Genomic DNA, 20,219 nt, shown 5'->3' with positions numbered 1-20,219 from the left:
TGGTAGGGCTGTCCATTTTTGGAGTCTAGGCATGAAAAGGCTAGGGCACATTGGTCATAAGAGAGCTGTTAGAGTTAAGCATGTTAGGCATGAATGGATTCGGTTAGGTTGATAACCTAAAGTGTGTTTATGAATCCTCTATTATGTTATGGGTTGGAGGTTTCCCATAGATGCTTGTGTTAAAGTTGATTCACATGGGTTGTAAGTTGCTTACTCTGTCTCTTTATTGGGAGTTGGTCTGACTTCATGGTTTTGTCTAGGACTTGATATTTCTTTCTTTGTTGTTGGATATTCTTGAGAGATTTTGGATATTCTTCCTTAGGCATAACAGTGAATCTTTTGAGAAGTTTAAGGAGTGAAAAATCTTTGAATATTGAACAGGAAAGAAGATTAAGTTTTAAAATTGATGTAGGTCTAGATGTTGATGTGTGCCTAGTCTTGTAGTATTAGACGAACCTGAACTAACTTATGATGTTTAGTTTGAGGTTGAAATTTTCATGTCTAATGAAAGTCTTGGAGTTAACCCTGATGTCTTATTCATAGGAGTCTTGATAGAAGATTATGTTGCTCGTAATGAGGCATGTATTAGTCGAGTCTGTCTCGAGTCAAAGATTTGAGTAAACTTTGTCGTTGCTCAATGTGCTCCCGTCTTAGTTGGGAGAGTTGCAGGGGCCTCTGGTCAAGTTCATTATCAATCCATTCTTGAATCAAGATGAAATTTGTTATGATTTATGATTCAAAATATATTAATATTGTCATTTATATTTCTCTGTCATATACATTTGAATTTCATGTGCATTTGCATGTCATTTTATATTATGTAAAATGTGCCATTTTTATTATGAGAGGTATACAAAAGCTGGGTTAGGCCGTTGGTGTTTGCAGCCCAACAAGCCCAAGCCCGTGTTTTATGTCAAACTCATTAATGCCATATGTCCATTGGCCTATGTATATAAAGCAATGTAGTGTGCAACACACACAAATTGATAAGAGCCCTAATCAGGCAAGAGGAACACACAGAGCTGAAGTAGAGAAGCTCGCGAAGAGCTTGAAAGCGCTCGATGATCCGAAATCGAAGAAGAACAAGGCAATGTATTGTGTTTGAATCTCTGAAAATTGCCTTAGGCATGTGAGGTTCGTATTGAAAAGCTAGAGTATTGTATTTGTTACTTTAGTTCATTCTTAGAACGATCTTGTACTCATGTGTCTTTTGCTTTTGTTTACAATACTGTAAGTGTTCGATTCTTATGGGTTCGGTTGTAATATTGTGTTGATTAGTGGATTGATTAGAGGTGGAGCCTCTACCATGAGTAAGATTCTTTTGAATCCAAACACGTATATATTTTGTGTTCTTCATTTTCTTTCATGTTTGGTTATTTGTGGATATTGGTACTTCTCTTGATTTTGGTTATGTGATTGTTTTTACATGAGAGATTTCTAAATAGATATATTGAAAAATTATTCTTGAATCATTCTATGGCTAGATCGCTCTGATGATAGATTCGATATTTTATCCAACGAGACATTGACGACAATGGGATTTGGCAATTCATTTGTCTGCCATTTGGCCTTTTGTTTGTATATATCTTGTTTAAAGAAAATTATTTATTTATTATCTTAATCCTAAATTTTAAAATAATAATAATAATAAACTTAACAAACTATTTTATTTAAAGGTTACTAAAACATGAGAAATTAAAATTGATTATTATTTTTCTAATTACACATGCTGCATGCCACGGCCGCCCTTTAAAGTAGAAAGAATTTCATCAATCAAAATTCATATCGTTGACTAAAGTTATACACATATATTATGGTGAGTTGATTATATTTGATCGCCTCACTGGACTGGACTCCCGTCAATTTGACTGCGTTGTACAACTGTAGTTGTTAATAGTAATTGTTTTTCCCCCAAGGTAATTTGCTAGTAATTTCAAGGATGAATAATGATCAGAAGGAAGCTCTCTTGAGCGACGTCAAAGTAACGGAAACACCTAACGGCGATCTACCAACCTCAATCTCGAAGGAGTCGTAACGGCGAAACAGCTCCACCACCAGTAACCTCGAAATCACCACCACGAAGTCCTTGCCAGCGCACTGTTTGTTCCCAACTGTCGGACTCTCCGTTTCCGGACCATTGGACCAGAGCACGTGCTTCAACAGCCTCTCCCCCTCCTCGCCGACGAACCGATCGGCCACGAACTCCTCGGACCGGTCAAATATCTTCGGATCCTTGGTTGCAAATGGCTGGTACCCGAACAACATTTCCCCTTCCTTGACCTCAAAAGCCGCGTCATGGGACTCGATCACCATGTCCCGCTTGGCCTTTCCGTACTGCAACGACACCGGCGGCTCGATTCGGAGCGATTCGTACACAACGGACTTCATTAGCGGCATCTGCTCCATCGCCGCCATCGTGACCTGTCCGCCGTTTGATCGGATGGCCGAGCGGATCTCCTGGGCTAGCTGGGTGTGGAGTTTGACGCCGGCTCGGCAGATCCATTTGAGCATGTTCGGGAAAAAAATCCTCATGCCCCCGTAGGTGTTGAAGCACGTGGCGAAGACGAGGTTGTGACAGGCCTCGTCCCGAGAGACACCCAGCTTCTCGGCTTCGTCTAGGACGAAGGTGGATGATTCGTAGAAGAAGTCGTAGAGTCTTTGGTAGTCCTTTTTGACCAGCGCCGGAGGCAGTCGGAAGCTATGGATGAATAGCTCTTCTACGAGTTTTGGGAGGCCAAGGATCAGCAACGGAGCGAGCTGGAAAAGTACCCATTTGCTCACTAATTTGGGACCATCCAGTCCGAGCTGGGTATCAGCATGATTAGCCCCATAGAGAGATCGAGCTAAGAAAGTGAAAGCAGCCTGATCATTGCCCTCGCTGAAGTTGGCTTTGCCCTTTCCGGCAAGCTCTCTCTCGAGGGTCTCGAAGAGATTGGTGTAGCTCGTGTGGAACTCGGGGATGACTTGATCGCGCCTAGATTTCAGCAGAAAGAACATGAGCTGCTTGAGCTTACCGTGCATGGGCTCGGAGGGGTCCAGATAGGAGAGCATCCGGTAGCCGCCGGTGAGCTCCGTGGAGGGCATAAAGGTGCCGGTGAAGAGGTCTCTCTTCTCAACCTTGGTGACGTCGAAGAGCACCGGGAAGCTCTTGCCGTCGAGGAGGACGACGACGTTGGGGCTGGAGGAAATGAAGGGGCCAGGCGGCATATTGGTTCTGAACACCGTTGACTGGTATTTCTGGATTCGAGACTTGAAGTACTCGTCTCTGCCTTGGTTGTAGAAGTAGTCGAGTCGATCCTTCAGAGGGCCAATAAAGGGAAGACCGTAGTCTCCGGGGATCTTCCGGATCGGAAGTTTTGCGGGTTCCGGCGGCGTAACCGTGGGCGGTGGTCTTTCGGACAAGGAAGCAGAGATCGGACGGACACGAAGCCGACGCGTGGGTGGTCTTGATGACAGCTGTGATGATCTTTGCGTGGGAAATTGTAGCTGGATAGAGGAGAAAGCCAGCGAAGTGGACGCCATCTCCGGCAGTCCAGGCCTTTGATTTCAGATCAATGGTTGAATAGAGAATGTATTGTGCAATAGCTCTATCTATGTTTGGTCTACATTTATAATAGAAATAAATAAACATATACAGAGAGAGAGAGAGAGAGAGAGAAAACTGATATAATTTGAATAATAATGGTGATTATATTAATTATTGTAATTATGAAAACGATTTCCTTGACACTTGTGTGCATGATTGATTGTTCTTTTATCAAGGTCATAAAAAAATTCAAAGGAGAGGAGAGGACGGAGGAGACCGTCTGGGTGGTGGGTGGTGGGGCAAGGCCTTTCGCATATTCTTTGATGGACTGGGCCCCAGATGCATGTTATTGGAGTCGTGAAAAGCGTGTTGATATTTGTGCCTTTTTTCTAAAAATCCATATCCCACTTTCCCAATTTCTTACTTTTTCTTTTTTTTTTTTCCAATGTGACAGTAGCAAGATATGATGATGAATGGCAAAGTGGGGCATCCATCGTTATTTCCATTCGTGAAATTGCTTAATTCTCGCTGGGGGCTCCGCCGGATTGTGAAACTAAAATCGTTTCCTTTGCTGCTCTATTTGTTTCCCCAAATGTTACTATTTCCTCATTTTGCTTTCGTTTTTTTATTATTATAATGAAATTACAAAACAGATGCATGCGCTATTCAATTAATAAACGTGTGAATTCAAGCAGGCGATTTTATGTTGAGAAATTCTATCTGCAGCCGTAAAATTGATCTTCCGAGTCCGCATTTTGTTAAATTTTTATTAATTTTAAAGTTCTTATTTTACCTCCACAGTTCACTATTTCCTCCGACCACTCACGATCATTACTTCATCTCTCTCTTTCTCTCTCACACCATATACATACAAACACATATATATATATACACACATGGGTGGCAGTCATGATTGTCGATCCACCGCCATTAGTCAACCCCCCACACACACTCTTACTTTTTCTCTCTCTGTGTATTGGTCGCAAAGTGGGCCAGCACCACCTGTTGATCCACCGGGGGACCCCCGCATCGAGAGGTTCGTGGGTTTCTCGAACCCAGGGATGCGGGGGTCCCCCGATAGGTCGGCCATTACTGACCCACCTTGGCAATGGTGGTGGATCGTTGACCCATTTCGCAGTCGTCATAGAGAAAGAGAGAGTGTGGGTCGGTTGCCAAAACCAATCCACACATACATAAATATATATATATACACACGATTCCATGATAGTGGTCAACGAAGTCGACCTATCTGATGGCCGTCATAAAGAGAGAGAGAGAATGGATCGGCTGCCATGAATATCGATCCACACACACATATGTATATACATATATACACACAAGAAAGTTTCATGATCGCGCCCCAACAGTCGGGCAACCCACCATTCCCCGACTGCTGGGTTTCATGGCCACGGCCATGGAACTTTCGTGTGTGTATATATATAAATGCATTTGTGTGTGTATATATGTGTGTGATGGGTTCTATGGCCACGACTGACATGGTCGCAGTCATGTTGTGTGTGTATATATATTTATATAGGTATGTGAGTGTATATATGTATCTGTGTGTGTTTGAGTCGGTCATAGCTAACTTAGCAAGCGTGTATATATATTTATTATATGTATGTGTTTGTGTATGTATGTATATATACGATGTGGGAGAAAAAGAAAGATGCGAAGCAATGGCCGGTAATTAAGGGTGATCTAATGAGAGGGTTGGCTGTGGGACGTTGAAGTAAAATAAATATTTTAAAATTATTAAAAAATTTGATGAATCGTGGGATATGAAGGGTAATTCTACCAACTGCGGATAGAATTTTCCATTTATGTTCGTTCGTGGTTGCAGTGTTCAACCACCGCCAACAACTTTGACCGCTTCAAAATCAACAGTTTGCCGGTTAACTCGCTCTCAAAGTCGAACACGTCCCTCTTATAACGAGGCAGTGAGATTTCGGCTCCGGCCACGCAGCCTCTATCTACCGGCTAAATTCAAGTTATTATTATTATTTTAAGTAGTTATTTTCCAATTTCACGTGCCCATATGTCATAATTTGATTTGAAAAGGCTGCGTCCTCACCAGTGGCAGGCGCCTTTTGCGTAGATAGAAATAATTACTTAAATAATATTTTAAATAAAATAATAAAAGGAGCATCGTTGCCAAAGTCCGGTCACCTGTCCAAGATAAAAGAGCACGTTTTGTTGACCCGTTAACTATAAATGGGTCGGTTGATGTTAATCCCTTGAATAAACATGTAAAAATCTAATTTAGTATCTTATTTATTATTTTTTTATATTATGTATTTTTTCTTTTTATTTATAAATATCTAAAACAATACAAATTATTTAAATCATTCTGTATTAATTATTTTATTTATCCTTTTTCAGCAATATAATTGATACAAAAAAATAATAATTTTTTAAAATTTTCAAAATAGTGGCCCAAGTGAGTTTTTAATAGGAGATTTTTATATTACATGAATAACTCTTATGTACAGTGCGAGGAAGTATTAAATTAGTCTTATAAAAACTAAACTCATGAATAAGAAAAGAGTTAGACAAAGATACCATTTAATCCATTTGTTAAAAAAAAAAAAAAAGAAACCTCCCAAATTTAAAATAATTTGCTAAAAACTTATAAATTAAATTTACTATTTTTAATTGGGCTTAATACATATTTCAATCTCTAAACCAATTAAAAAAATGACTTAAGGATATCAACTAAATTGTATTCACTATTCATTCATGAACAAAATAATTTTATACACTTTTAGTCCCTAGCTTAATCGACGTTAATTGAGACGTTAACTTTGCATCGTTACGCTGCCACGTCACTCTTCAGCATTGTCACATCACCATGGCTTAATGCATTTTTTAGTCCTTAGACTAATAAAAAAAATGATTTTAAGGATATCAACTAAATTGTGCTCACTATTTATCTCTGGACAAAATAATTTTATACACTTTTAGTTTATGCCTTAACTAACATTAACTTTGTCTCGTCACGCTATCAGGTCACTGACACGTCACTCATAATATCCATGCACGTTGTCCATATTTTTATAAAAATAAAAAAATAAATGTCTACACACACCCAGCCATGGCTGTTGGTAGCCATAGAGAGCCCCTTTTCCCCTTTCTCCTCGTTCTGGACCATTCTTGCCTCTGCACCTGTTGTCGATTTAGCCATTGCCGGTCACCTCGAAACGGCTGGGGGTCGGGGACCCTAAACCCAGCGGTCAAGGAACGGCTAGGTCGAGGAACCCAACCTCTCTATGGCTGTTGTCGGGGAGCCTAACTATGGAGATGTTTTTTTTTTTTTTTTTTTTATAAAAATAAGGACAGTAGATGTGGATGTTATGAATGACGTGGTAGTGACGTGACAGCGTGATGAGACAAAGTTAACATATCAGTTAACGTCGATTAAGTCAGGCATTAAAAGTGTATACATTTTTTTTGTCTAAGGATGAATAGTGAGCACAATTTAGTTGATATCCTTAAAACTATTTTTTTTATTAGTCTAGAGACTAAAAATTGTATTAAGCCGTGGTGACATGGCATTGCTGAGGAGTGACGTGTAACACCCCAATTCCTGGGAGCGTTAACGTAACGTAAGATTCCGGGGATAAATTTTTTTTTCAAACAAAAACCCATCACAAAAACCATTCCCCGAAGATCCCGTTACACCTTCTCAGTATATCAACTATGAACCATTAATAAACCAAGACAAGTTCACCAACACAAATGCGGAAGCTAGATCGAAACCTCAACAGGTCATAACCGAAACCACTTTATTTATATATAAAGTTGCACCAACGTTTACATGACGTTTTCAAAAGTAAATAACATAACTGAAAAGACATAATGTAAACTATCTGCTAATTGCCGTCACTCCTCGACGATTCATTTCCCTTTTGCACCGCTGCCTTCACCTAGAATGTTTGAATATTCCAGGGACAAAGTCCAAATTAGATGATGAATCATCTAAGTGAGAGTTCAAAACACATTTTTCATGAATAATGCAAGACATGAAATAAACCAATATACCTGATAAGCCATAGCTCAAGAGAATTTCCACGCGCTTAACCCTACCACGGGAAAAGAGCAATCTCTCTAAAAGCTATGCCACCATATCGACTCGACGACACGACGACGCGACGCGATTCTAGCTTAAATGGGGCTGCCAACGCATCTCACCAGAATACGTTCCCACTTTAAGCATCCAGGAACCACCATACAATCCCAATTCCAAAATTTCACATGGACCACCTAGTCATCCTAGTGCAACTTCCCTGGCCAAACGACCTGGCATGAAAATCAAGACGGCTATCCTGACATGCACACATAGCATCAAATACCCCTATTATTCCGTCACGCCCTTGGAGAATTATGGCTACACTATCTAGACAACATCCTAGGCTGACATCCCACATGAACAACACAGTATGGACCACTTAGTCGTCCTAGTGCAACTTCCCTGACCAAACGATTTGGCACGGAAACCAAGGCGGCTATCCTGACATGCACACCGACATCAGATACCCCTATTATTCCGTCACGCCTTTAGAGAATTATGCCTACACTATCCAGACAACATCCGAGGCTGACATTCCATACGTACACATAAAACTCAAGACAATGCCACAATTCACAATTCAATACATCGTATAAACAACATTTATAAAATGTAATGCACAGTTCAAAACGTTTAGGGACAAACCTCCCTCATAAATCCAACCGTCATCGGTTACCATTTTAATGCACAAAACCATTTTGCATGAAATCACCATATGTTCAGATAGAATAAGCACAATAAATCAAGTTTTGGGGGCAAACACTCACAACTTAAAACCAAGTTTTCAGGTAGAACACTCACCTTGAACGAAACTCAGAACACTTCGAATCTTGTGCCAAATCTTAATTTTCGTGCAACTCCTCGAGTATTTTAACCAAACCACCTTCTTACACGTCCTCACGTGCTGCCCAAGTGCTCTGCGCGTGTGATGCCTCGCGTATGCTTTAAAAACCCTCTATCCACTAAACCCGAAGCACTTTCGTCTAGCACAAATGTATCACAACTTCGAATGAGAGAATCCTTAGCCTTGAACCCCTATTTATATGTTTAGGAAACTTAGCCACCAAGAAATATATATTCTGCAATCATTTCAAATCTTTCAAAATCTTTTCCAATCATTCCAAATCTTCTAATATTTTCTATAATCATTCCAAATCTTTTGATATCTTTTGCAATCATTCCAAAATCTTCTAAGATTCTCTACAATCATTGTAAATCTTCTATAATCATTCTAAATCTTCTAATATCTTTTGTAATCATTCCAAAATCTTCTAAGATTCTCTACAATCATTGTAAATCTTCTATAATTATTTCAAATCTTCTAATATCTTTTGTAATCATTTCAAAATCTTCTAAGATTCTCTGCAATCATTGTTAATTTTCTATAATCATTCCAAATCTTCTAATATCTTTTATATAATCATTCCAAAATCTTGTAAGATCTTCTGCAATCATTGATATCCAAATCAAATCTTTTCTTATCCAATCAAATCTTATACAAATCTTATCCTTAAAGTCATCATGAGCCTTCATCTTATCTCTAACGTCATCATGAGACTTCATCTTTATCTCTAAAGTCATTTATGAAGCTTTTTCCTGAATTTCCCATATGCAGTAAAAAGATTTCAAGAATTACACTTTGGCCCGAACTTTTGGATAATTACACTAAGACCCTTTTCAACATGGTCCCCGAGCTAATTTTTAATTACATTTTAGTCCCTGAAAAATGGACTAATTGCACTAATGCCCCTAATTTTTAGGTAAATTACACTTTTACCCCAACCTCAAAAATTACGATTTTGCCCCTAGCTCAAAAACTGAACTTCTCTTTAAAGACCTTTATAACCCTTTGAAATATCCTAAAACATTCTCTTTAAAATTCCGAAAAAATATCGTTTCGATCTCCCTCTGTCAATTTCGAAAAAACTGCACTTAGGCCCGAATCTTCGTTTTAGCTATAAACCCTTTTGTTTCTTCCAAAAACTACTGAAGGGTTACTTTATATGCCAAATATGAACTTCCTCCGGGTTCCATTGACTTCCCAGATGCCCCGTACGATAATTCGGTATTTCAGCCTAAATCACAATTGCCTTTTTTTTAGCTGTACCGGGAACCGTTCCCGATCCAACTTCTTTTGATGCCTAAAATTATAACTCGTATTACTTGTCGATACTATACCATTTTCCTTGGCTATCTAGGGTCCAGGGTACTCCCTCTGACTAATTCGATCGTCCAAAGTTGCGTTAGTGTACCATATAATCTTATTTCCCATAAAGTCCATTTATGCCCTTCATCAAATATTATTTATGACCTCAAATCATTTTCGGGTATTACATGACGTGTCAATGACGTGGCAGCGTGACGAGGCAAAGTTAACGTCAGTTAAGCTAAGGACTAAAAGTGTATAAAATTATTTTGTGTAGGAATGAATCGTGAGCACAATTTAATTGATATTTTTAAAGTCATTTTTTTGATTAGTTCAGGGACTAAAATATGTATTAAGCCTTTCTAACTGATATAAACAACTTGTTGGTTCAAAGTTTAGGCTAGATCTTTTACCCAGCCAGACTATAAATTATTATAAAAAAATTTCTTATTATATATACATAGCTATGTTAGAAAGGAGTTGAGTGTATCAATCCAACTCCTATAGGGTTCCTACCCCTAGAGGTGTCAAAAGGGCGGGGTGGCCCGTTACTGTTCAAAAGGGGCCGGGCCGGGCCGGGCCAAAGAAATTGGGCCCACGGCCTGGCCCGGCCCGTGGCCCGTTGGGCCCTTTTGGGCCGAGCCCATGAGGCCCTTATGGGCCAATCATTTAGGCCCTTACTCATTTTTATTTTATTTTGTTATTCTTTAATAATTATTGATATTGGATACTAAAAAATTTAATTTCACAATATATATAAATAATAACCATCAATTTATTATTTTTCATATTAATTCACAAAAAAATTTATAAGGCATATAGAATTTTGAAATATAAAATGATGAAATAATATTTAAAACTTAAGAATTAAGATGAAAAATATTTTTAAAAGAAAAAAATAATTTTTATATATGTATTATTTTGATATTTATATATGTATATATTATATGTATTATTTTTAAAAAAATTTATTTAAAAAATAGAAAAAAAAAGAGTCGGGCCCACCAGGCTCAGCCCACTAGGCCCTATGGGCTAAGGGCTCGGCCCGGCCCTCTAGCCCACGGGCTGGCTCAACCCAGCCAGCTCGGCCCCTTTGTAGGGGGGCTGTGGGCCGGGCCGGGCCCTATCAATGGCAAAAGGGCTTGGGCCCGGCCCTTTTAAAAAGCCCGTGGGCCGACTCGAGTCGGCCCTTTTGACATCTCTACTTGCCCCTCAATTTGTACCCTATCGGATAAATATTATGTTGTTTAATGTGGGCAACATTACATTTTCGTATTATACAATAAACATAGTTTTTTCTATGTTGTTTTTATCAAAAACATTTTTGTTTTTATTTTAATATTATATTGTTCAAATTCTTATATTTATCATAAGTCCAATGGAAGCATGATTTAACTAGACGAGATTAGTTTCAATATAACTTGTACCATCAAAGAAAGAGAATTTTGCAATATTTTGAGATGGAGAGCAACTGAATAGAAAAGACAGAGTCAAGTGTTAATAGTTAGACTGAAATTGAATCAGGATGTATTTTTATTTTATTACTAAATAATAAATACCATTATCTAAAAACGAAAAGAAAAAAACATAAAACCGATGGCATGATAATTTCTCTAAGTCACATGGCAATGTCCTCGACACGGGAACCTTTGAGGAAAGAAAATCACGTGTCACCAATTAAGTGACAGCAAACCCAAATTATGTTACAAGAATATATTTCTCAACACATGAAATTGATTTGCGTTTTTCTCTTAAATCCGCTAGCTGCCTGCAAGAGTACACATGCATGCCATGGGTTTTCATTTCTCGACATTTTCTAAATATCTGTATACACTTCCCCTTTACCATACAAGGAAAAGAGAGCCAACAGTTTTCATAGCTCTAATTGCAAATGTCACCAAGAGTGAAGAAAAATGGTAACTAGTTTGAGGAACTTAAATAAACCTAAAATACATAATACAAACATCCAGATCTCAACGTTTCGAGTATTGTGGGGCTTTTCGAGCTTTCTTAAGACCAACTTTCTTCCTCTCAACCACTCTTGAGTCTCTAGTGAGTAGACCTTCCTTTCTCAGAGGTGCTTTATGGCTTTCACTTACCTTCAGTAGTGCACGGGCAATGCCAAGAGAGATTGCTTGAGCTTGACCAGAAAGACCTCCACCGTGTGCCTTGACAAATACATCATAACTACTTTCATACCCCAAGGTCACCAACGGGAATTTGACATATTGAAGCCACAATGGATTTCCTTGAAGATACTCCTGCATTGAACAAAATCTCCTCAACAAAAAACCAAAAAAAAAAAATAAAAAATACAAAAAAATGTAGAAAGGCACTGAAACAATTTTACAAGGAAAACCCACATTATCCCGTGTCGCATAATTGTAGGACACGGTGGGAGGCTTAAATTTTTAATTGCTGTTACTATTACACTTGTTCAAATCACCTAGAGATGCTGGCTATTTAAATATGTGCCCATTTTATTATTTCAACTTGCGATGGACAGTATACAAATTGTAACCCTACTTTGTTTCTTTATAGAGCAGTCCAGGGTATGCAAAGCTAGATCTAGCAAGGGGCAAAAATACAGAAGCCTTGGGGCTTGCTCCATATGGAGCACCCTCAATCTGTGTTCAGCTCTTTGTTACTTTGGATTTTACATTACTGGCGTTGCTGCAAACCCTGAAAGGCCAAAGGTGCAGCAATTTTGTTCAAGTTTCTTGGAGCACCAAACACCATTTTTCGTTCACCAAGTTGAGGAGAGTTCTTGGCCACTGGCTGGTAAGTGGTATGTTTATTATATTTTGTTCAAGACTTCAAGTTCCTTATTTTTAATCCTATTTTTATATTATTTGATTACCCTACTTGTGTATCAATTTCTGCATATGGTTGCTTCTAACTTGCTCTGAAAATTCTTCATTCGTACAAATTACAATCAGTTGCTAACTTGCTGATTGGTCAACACTCCTATTGTCTGTTTCACTTATATAACTGTAACGCAATTAGCATTGTCCAATTGTTTGCTTCAATTAACATTGTATAATTCTGTTTCAATTTTGCTAGCTTGCCATGAATTCTTCATTTGATTTGTTTCATCTTTTTAGGTGACACTGAAAATAGAAGAGATAAAGCATACCTAGTCATTTACAAGCTCCTAACTTTGACACTAACTTCACCTGTTGCAACTTGCAATATCTACATTAGAGAATTGACAGGGAAAAATTCCTCCTATCAAGACTGAAGAACTGACTTCATAGCTGAATACATGATCAGCGGATACATAAGCGTTTGTATATATTGAAAAAGATACTCTCAATAGTATTCCAAATGAGGGTATAGTGCATCATTTTCAAGATATCATAAGTCAGTTGTAATCAAATTCATATATTTTCAATAAAGATTGGAGTGTTCATTATTAACTTTTTTGGGTTATAAATTATAAAATTTTTGTCGACTACCTCCTCAAATTCAAATTTGACAAAAATAAAGTTTCTTAGAAAACACAATCCTATTTTTGAATAGGAGCAGAGGTAGGGATAGTAGAACTAATCCCATTAAAGTAGTCACTAGAATAGGTTCTTAGATAATCACGCCCCAGTAATTAAAGAAAAGATAATTGTATTTTGCGAGGTTTTACAATTTTGTTTGTCCAAAATTGTATTGTGAGAGGGTTTATGGTACTTTTTTTTGGTCCAAACGCTTCATATTGATGAATTTGTTTTTTTTTTTTTTTTTTGGGGGGGGGGGGGGGGGTGTGCAATACATCTTGATCGATTAAGTGGATTTATTCCCATTTTTATAGCATCACCGACATGGACTTCTTGATATTAAACAACTTACAATTTCTGCCCTTTTCCCCTTAATTTCTGTGTGGAGTGTGCGATCCAATTCTAACGATTTTTTGTGCATGATTTTTTATAAGTTTTGACCCAATTCGACAAAAATTCTGGATCCAACGAGTGGACTTAGGCACATTTGCCCAAGCACATATAATTGCTGCCTTGTTCTCTGTCTTTTAACATATTGCACATCTCTTATTCTTCTACAAAACAAAATTGGTCTGACAAACTTAGTCTGCCACCACGTACTGCTAAATCTTTGAAATATCAGCCTCTGTCGCGAAAGATGACCATCAGAGGCCCCTGTGCTGTGTCTACAATTCGAGCATATACAACCTCTTATTGCAGGACCAAGTTTCTTAGATCCTAATGCTATGCTCGACCTAGGATTTACTGAGGAAAAAGGAAATAAGAGAATGAGCATGGAAAAGAAAATGAAGCTATCCTAACACTTGCCATTCAATTATCCAGAAAAAATGTGCAGAAAACAAAATCGAGGGATCCTAACTCATGTTTTTCAATTATCCATTGTAAGATGTATACATATCCTTCCAGTTGAGAATATTTTCCCTAGACAAATCCTAGTCCTCAAGACGGCATAATTGGTTTGACATTCACAAAGGAACAAACTCTACGATGCTCATTTATAGGACACAGCTCAATTAGGCACAAATGCAATGCATAGTCTCCTTGACGATTAATATATGGAATATTAATTACCAACATGTATGTATGAACATGATTGACAGAAACAAAACTAGGGAATCGGACAAATGTAATAAACTGTGGTACGCACCTTGACATCACGGTAATTGATGATGAATTTGCCCGTTCCTTCTTGGAGGACAACGCGAGCGATGGCGCATTTTCGGCGGCCCGTGCCAATGATGGTCTGGGCGGCGAACCCGCCGGGAAGCCTGGACTTGACGTACTGCTTCAAATCCGCAGTCTCGAAATCGACCGGTGAGGGAGCAGCCACGGCGGAGGCGGAGACGGAGAGACTTGAGGCTGCGACCAGCCTCGACGGAGAGGAAAGATGCTTGGGCGGCAGGACAAAGGAGAGTGGTTGGGGCATATAGGAAACCTGCGAGGAGAAAGAGAGAGAAGCGAAGGAAGAAGTGAGGGCTGATAGGGAATGAGCCATTGATTTTGAATTCTTGACCTAACCTACTACGAGCCTGCCGGAGGCAGAGGAGTTGAATTTGGAGAGAGAAAGAAGAATGGAGGAGGGGATAATGTATGTATGTACGCATGTATCATAGATTAGATTGATTGACGAAAATGCCCACTGCCAGGCCGGGGCGGCCCGGACCGGCCGCTCCCATGCTGTATAGGGCCCCGGCCCCCAGTTTCTGTGTGGACATGAAGATAAAGAGAGCGTTTGGTTATTCTAGCTTTTTTAGTGTATGCTATGATATGGATAATAGTATCAGTGGATTCTTTTGGACGACATCCTTCTGTTATATCGGATAATATAAAATTTGTTTAATATGAACAAAATTAGAGGGGGTCATATGCTTGCATTAGGCAAACTCAACGTTGGCAAATCCAACACGAATAATAGAATAAAATTGTCTTCTCAAATGGCCCGTCAATATTGTAGGTATCATCAAGTATTAGTACTCAATTGATACTATAAATATTATTAAGTTGTACCAGAAAGAAATCAAACAATAAGTGATAAATACAGATTTAACATAAGGTCATTATAGACGATAGAGGTCAAGGAGAGTTTGAGCAATGCTCACAAGTTTAAAAGAAAATGCAAGTCATGAAAATTCAATAGTTAGAGTTTCATTGCAGCTCCAATTAAGTTTTAAGTCTCAATTATATATTGAGGCCTTGTTATGTTATTTGCGTTGAGCAATTCTTATGTTGTCCAACGTAACTTGCAAGGGGTGAATCCCGCACTCCATAAAATCCAAAAAAATAAAATTATGTTGTCTCATCTACCACTAGCGCCACACCAGAGATGGGTAGGTAAAAAAATTTGAGAAATTTTATTCGTAACCCACAAAATTGCTTTTCACAGCCCACACCCTACCAAATCTCCTAATAATTTTAAAATACATATTTTACCCTCACAGTCCACAGTTCACTCTCTCCTCCGATCACCCCTGATCGCCGACCGCCGTCTCGTGTGTCTCTCTCTCCAACACCATATACACACATATATACACAAACACACACACACATATATATATATATACATGCACTCATACACACTTATATACACACACGCGGCCGCGACCATGGAACCAGCAGTTTAAGGAGATAGAAGTCACAAAATAGCATGCAGAGGCTCAAACTAGAAAAAAGTTCAATAGCATTTCAAACATACCATAATGTTAAAGCTTTTAAAATATTTGGATAAGCTGCCTATTATCAGCCTTACGAAAGATTTGGACCACATTACCTTTCTACTCTAAAGCTATCAGTTTGCTGAGTTTAGGGGGTTGTAACACCCCACCTTACATGGGCGTGTCACTATAAGAAAATTCCTGAGAATCCTATTTTTTTTTTTAAAGAAAGTCTGACATGTGCGACGCCATGGATACAATCTTCACATGCAAATGAAAACATTCGTCGCATATAATGGTTGACACCTGCGGTGATTCCAAGGACAATCTTCACAGGCAGATGAAAACCTCGAGAATTCCAGTCTTACTCGTTTATTTAACAAGATCAAGGGACTTAAAGCTAAACGAGTTATAAAGCAATATAGCAGAATAAATACAACAAAATGTCGTGGCCTACCACGATTTTCATACTAGTCAAACCTATTTCGAAATACAAATTGCAATATTACAAAATGATACCAGCAGTGTCATATGACCGTTCGTACATATATCAAAATAACTTCTGACATCTTCGAAATGGTAACAACGACTATCGACTTAAACACTGTTGGCCCCACCGGCCATCTCCTCGACCTTGCTGCAATCCCTGACTGGAACGTTGAATGTTCCAAGGGCATAACCCAAGTTAGATGATAAAAACATCTAAGTGATGGCATGAAACAGTTTATACAATACATGAACAACATATGAGCATGACATATACAGACAATGACAGCATGAAAACATGTCTAACTTGAGAAATCTTCCTGACATACTCAACCTCCCGTGGAATAAAACTATTCCACACTCCGTTGGGGTTGACCTTGCCGCAACATACTTAATCCCTCGAGTGCCCTACCGTGTCACTCGTTCACCAAGATTAACCTTGTCCCATTCTCAAGAAGACCCTATCCCGTCCCATATGGACCCAATAACGACACGAAAATCAACACCCTGATGTTATGAAAAATGCACCGACTCGTTTTAAAAATAAAAACAGTTGATGCAATATATCACATGATAGATATGCATATGACGCCACAATGTACATAAGTGAGACACCTTTGCAAAACAACTCGGGGTTCAGGAGGGTATAACCGTTCACTAGAACTGGTTCGATCACGTGGATCCTAAGCTCGGGAGGGTAAAACCACTCATCAGAACCCTCCATTCCCACTTCAAATCATATTTAAGACAAGATAAAACTAGAGTCAATCCACTTACCTCAATTTGGAAAAGTTTAGATTTCGTCTCGAAAAATGTGTCGCGCCTCGAAATTCATGCAATCCCTATTTTCAACCCACCAATCGTCTCCTATTCACCATTAGGACCTTAGAAATCAATATTTCTATTTTTCCTCAATTTTCTCTATTTTTCTTTATTTTTAAACCTTTCTTACTTTCAGAAATTCATAAAAAATACCTAACATCAAGTTTCACCAAATATTTTTCCATGATAATTCCTAAAATAATTTCACGAAAATTACAAAATTAAAATCAAGGACAAAACCTACCTCACGCGCCACCTAGGGGCTCGGCGAGTGAAGCCCACACGAGGCCGGACTGGTTGTCTTCTCCGGTCTTCTTCTCCGATTCCGGCGACTTCCAATGCTCCAAAAGACTACGGGGGCTTGAAGACCTTGACGAGGCTAACTCAATGGTGCCTTCAAACGTCGGAAAAAGCCACCGAAAATGACTCTAAAAGCCAGTTGCAGGTAGCGGCGCCGGCGAGCCCGATTTTCAAGCCAACTTGTTGAAACCTTGCTATTTCTACACCAAATGACCCCAAATTCTCCATAAACAATCCTAAACACCTAAGGAACAAAAGCCCCTTGTCCCAGAAGCTCGATTCAGCCTTAAACGAGAGAAATTTCGATCGATTTTAAATTTGAACCCTCGGCCAAGAACCCCCTTTTATACTCGTTTTTGACTCGATTCCCCACCATATCCGGCTCGTTCTTATCCCTTAAACCCAAATCCATCCTCTAAACCAATCGAGAAGCCCTAGAATGCGAGCCTAAGCCCTCGAAAGATTCGGCCAAATCAGAAATTTCTTTCGCCATTAAAACCGGTCACCTCAATGATTTTTCTGGCCAATGGTGAGTCCCTATAGCTTCATCATCGTCTGAAGCTAGCCTAGCACCTCCTAGGCGACCTTCCTGACGCTCCCAGGCGACTTTCCGGCGGCCACAGTGCGGCCGATCGGATTCACACCATGCAAGTTTTTGAAAATTGTATTTTAGCCCCTAGCCAACTTTTAATTGCATTATCTCCCATTCCTTGGTAGCCCTAGACTATCTAACACTTTCACTACTACCCACAAGTTCTATATTTTTCATTTCCTCAAGAAATTTCTGAAAACTTCGTCGTTTCGACCTCCCTCGGATACTTTACAAAATCTTCACTTTTGCCTGAATGCCCTTATTTGCATGATTTTGACGTCAAACCTTTGAAAATCCCTTGATTTTGTTGAATATTGCTTATTTGGACAATTTGACCTTTGTTGGCTTACTTGACATAGTCCCTCATCTTTTGTTTATGTTTTGAGTATTGCACAAAAGTCCGGAACTATAATTAAATACCAAATTTGACCTCAAAATTTCTAAAATGCTTATAATATTGAACACTGGATATTACAAGGGTGAAGCAGCTCAAACGTAGTGGATGCCTCACTTGAGGTACTTCAGTTCAAAAAGGAAAAAGGATTCCCTGCTAGCAGTTGAGGAACCCAGCGTTCCCCGACTACCAGCAATCGGGGAACGTCCCCAATCGCTAGGTTCCATGGCTGCGGCCTGAAATTTCTGTGTGTATATATATCTATATATATACACGTGTGTGTGGGTTGGCTAACAATGACGTATATATATATATGTATGTATGTATGTGTTTGTGTGTATATGGTGCGGGAAAGAAAGAGAGACATGAGGTCGCGATTGGCGTATATATATATGTATGTGTTTGTGTGTATATGATGCGAGAGAGAAAGAGAGACATAAGGCGACGATCGTCAATCGAAAGAGAGAATGGACTGTGGGAATAAAATAGGTATTTTAAAATTAATAAAGGATTTGGTTGGGGGTGCGGGTAGAATTTTCCCAACTTTTTTGTGTGGATTGACAAGTTCAGGGCACGTGCAAATAGCTGGGTATCATCCACATAGCAAATGTGACATTACTTATTGTGATTGATTGATTTTAAATTTATTGTAAGATTTGGAGAACAAACTTTTTGCAAGCAAAGATCAAATTTCGAAAATGACAATTCCATTGCCGGGATTTGAACCCGGGTCGCCTGGGTGAAAGCCAGGTATCCTAAACCGGACTAGACGACAATGGATTCGTGGCCATTTTGCGCACTACATCTATTTTAAATGTTCCTTAAGATTTGGTCAAAGAAACAAATCAAGTAAATATTACCCACCACGCTCCTTTCCTGGAATATTATTCAAACTTCATCTATTTTCTACATAAGTTATGCCCTAATATGTTTATCATATCTTATCTGAAAGCACGTAACTTGTAACAATTAAACTCAAACTCCAATAGCTTAATTATATGCTTGTTAGGGTGTTTCAAATTCCCTTTTGGAAGTTTGAACATTATTCGGACTCGAATTGTAGTGGAAATCTTGATTACAGAATGCTTTTTTGAGTAAATTATTGGTTGAAAATTTATTTATATATGACGGTAACAGGACAATGATAAAAGATTGATTTAGAAGTTTATATAAGTAAAGAATTCAGTATAGATAATTAGTGACTTTATTGTTTTATTAGATAGTTACATTGCTATAGATTTATCAAGAATTAAAATATGTCAAACCACAAAATATGTTGATATTATGTGTTATTTATTTAAAATCTTGTTGCGTATGATGATATTAAATTTACTTAAAAAAAAAAGATATTACATTAAAAAATGGTGCTAAGGACAATTCAAGTAATTTTGTAAAAAAAAAAAGAAAGAAAAAATAAATAAATAATTTTGACTGTGTCTTTCACTTAGACAAGTTTAATGTTGCTTAGTCTTAAGTAGGGATTTATAATAGTCAATTTAAGTAGTTTAGAATATGTTTTTTTTAAATCCCTCCCCCCATATCGGTTTGTCTATCTGCCATATCATAACCAAATTACGTATACTTGAAATCACCTAAACTTGGCTAGTTGGAGAGTTTAGGCAGCTTTAATTATCACAATTAATAGAAGAAGAGGAAACATACCAACAATTTTTAATAATAATTAATGATATAAAAAGAAACAAGGAAAAAACCTCAATTTGGCCGCTCAGTTTTTCATGATTAAT

General features: G+C 38.4%; 2 protein-coding genes and 1 non-coding gene across 3 annotated transcripts; all 3 read right to left on the bottom strand.

Moving 5' to 3' along the window:
• Window positions 1-1,748: 1,748 nt before the first annotated feature.
• LOC127808744 (allene oxide synthase 1, chloroplastic) lies at window positions 1,749-3,607 on the bottom strand. The gene has a single exon (XM_052347327.1). The coding sequence runs from the start codon at window positions 3,520-3,522 to the stop codon at window positions 1,951-1,953; it is 1,572 nt and encodes a 523-aa protein (XP_052203287.1). The 5' UTR covers window positions 3,523-3,607; the 3' UTR covers window positions 1,749-1,950.
• Window positions 3,608-11,506: 7,899 nt separating this feature from the next.
• On the bottom strand, window positions 11,507-14,819 carry LOC127807164 (30S ribosomal protein S9, chloroplastic). The gene is made up of 2 exons (XM_052344824.1): window positions 14,377-14,819; window positions 11,507-12,002 (listed from the first exon to the last, which is right to left on the bottom strand). The coding sequence occupies exons 1-2, from the start codon at window positions 14,722-14,724 to the stop codon at window positions 11,715-11,717; spliced, it is 636 nt and encodes a 211-aa protein (XP_052200784.1). The 5' UTR covers window positions 14,725-14,819; the 3' UTR covers window positions 11,507-11,714.
• A 4,360-nt stretch (window positions 14,820-19,179) lies between these two features.
• TRNAE-UUC (transfer RNA glutamic acid (anticodon UUC)) lies at window positions 19,180-19,254 on the bottom strand. Its single transcript has one exon. It is a non-coding gene; the product is annotated as a tRNA-Glu (tRNA).
• Window positions 19,255-20,219: the final 965 nt, after the last annotated feature.

This window comes from Diospyros lotus, chromosome 8 (genome assembly GCF_014633365.1).
Source record: "Diospyros lotus cultivar Yz01 chromosome 8, ASM1463336v1, whole genome shotgun sequence".
NCBI classification, from domain to species: domain Eukaryota; kingdom Viridiplantae; phylum Streptophyta; class Magnoliopsida; order Ericales; family Ebenaceae; genus Diospyros; species Diospyros lotus.
This window is presented reverse-complemented; position numbering and strand designations above follow the sequence as displayed.

What these genes read in the sequence shown, in the direction of transcription:
- LOC127808744 (XM_052347327.1), bottom strand. Translation starts at nt 3,522, where the DNA reads ATGGCGTCCACTTCGCTGGCTTTCTCCTCTATCCAGCTACAATTTCCC.
- LOC127807164 (XM_052344824.1), bottom strand. Translation starts at nt 14,724, where the DNA reads ATGGCTCATTCCCTATCAGCCCTCACTTCTTCCTTCGCTTCTCTCTCT. An exon ending in TCAATTACCGTGATGTCAAG is followed by an intron (nt 12,003 to 14,376) that starts GTGCGTACCACA and finishes TGTTCAATGCAG; the next exon opens with GAGTATCTTCAAGGAAATCC.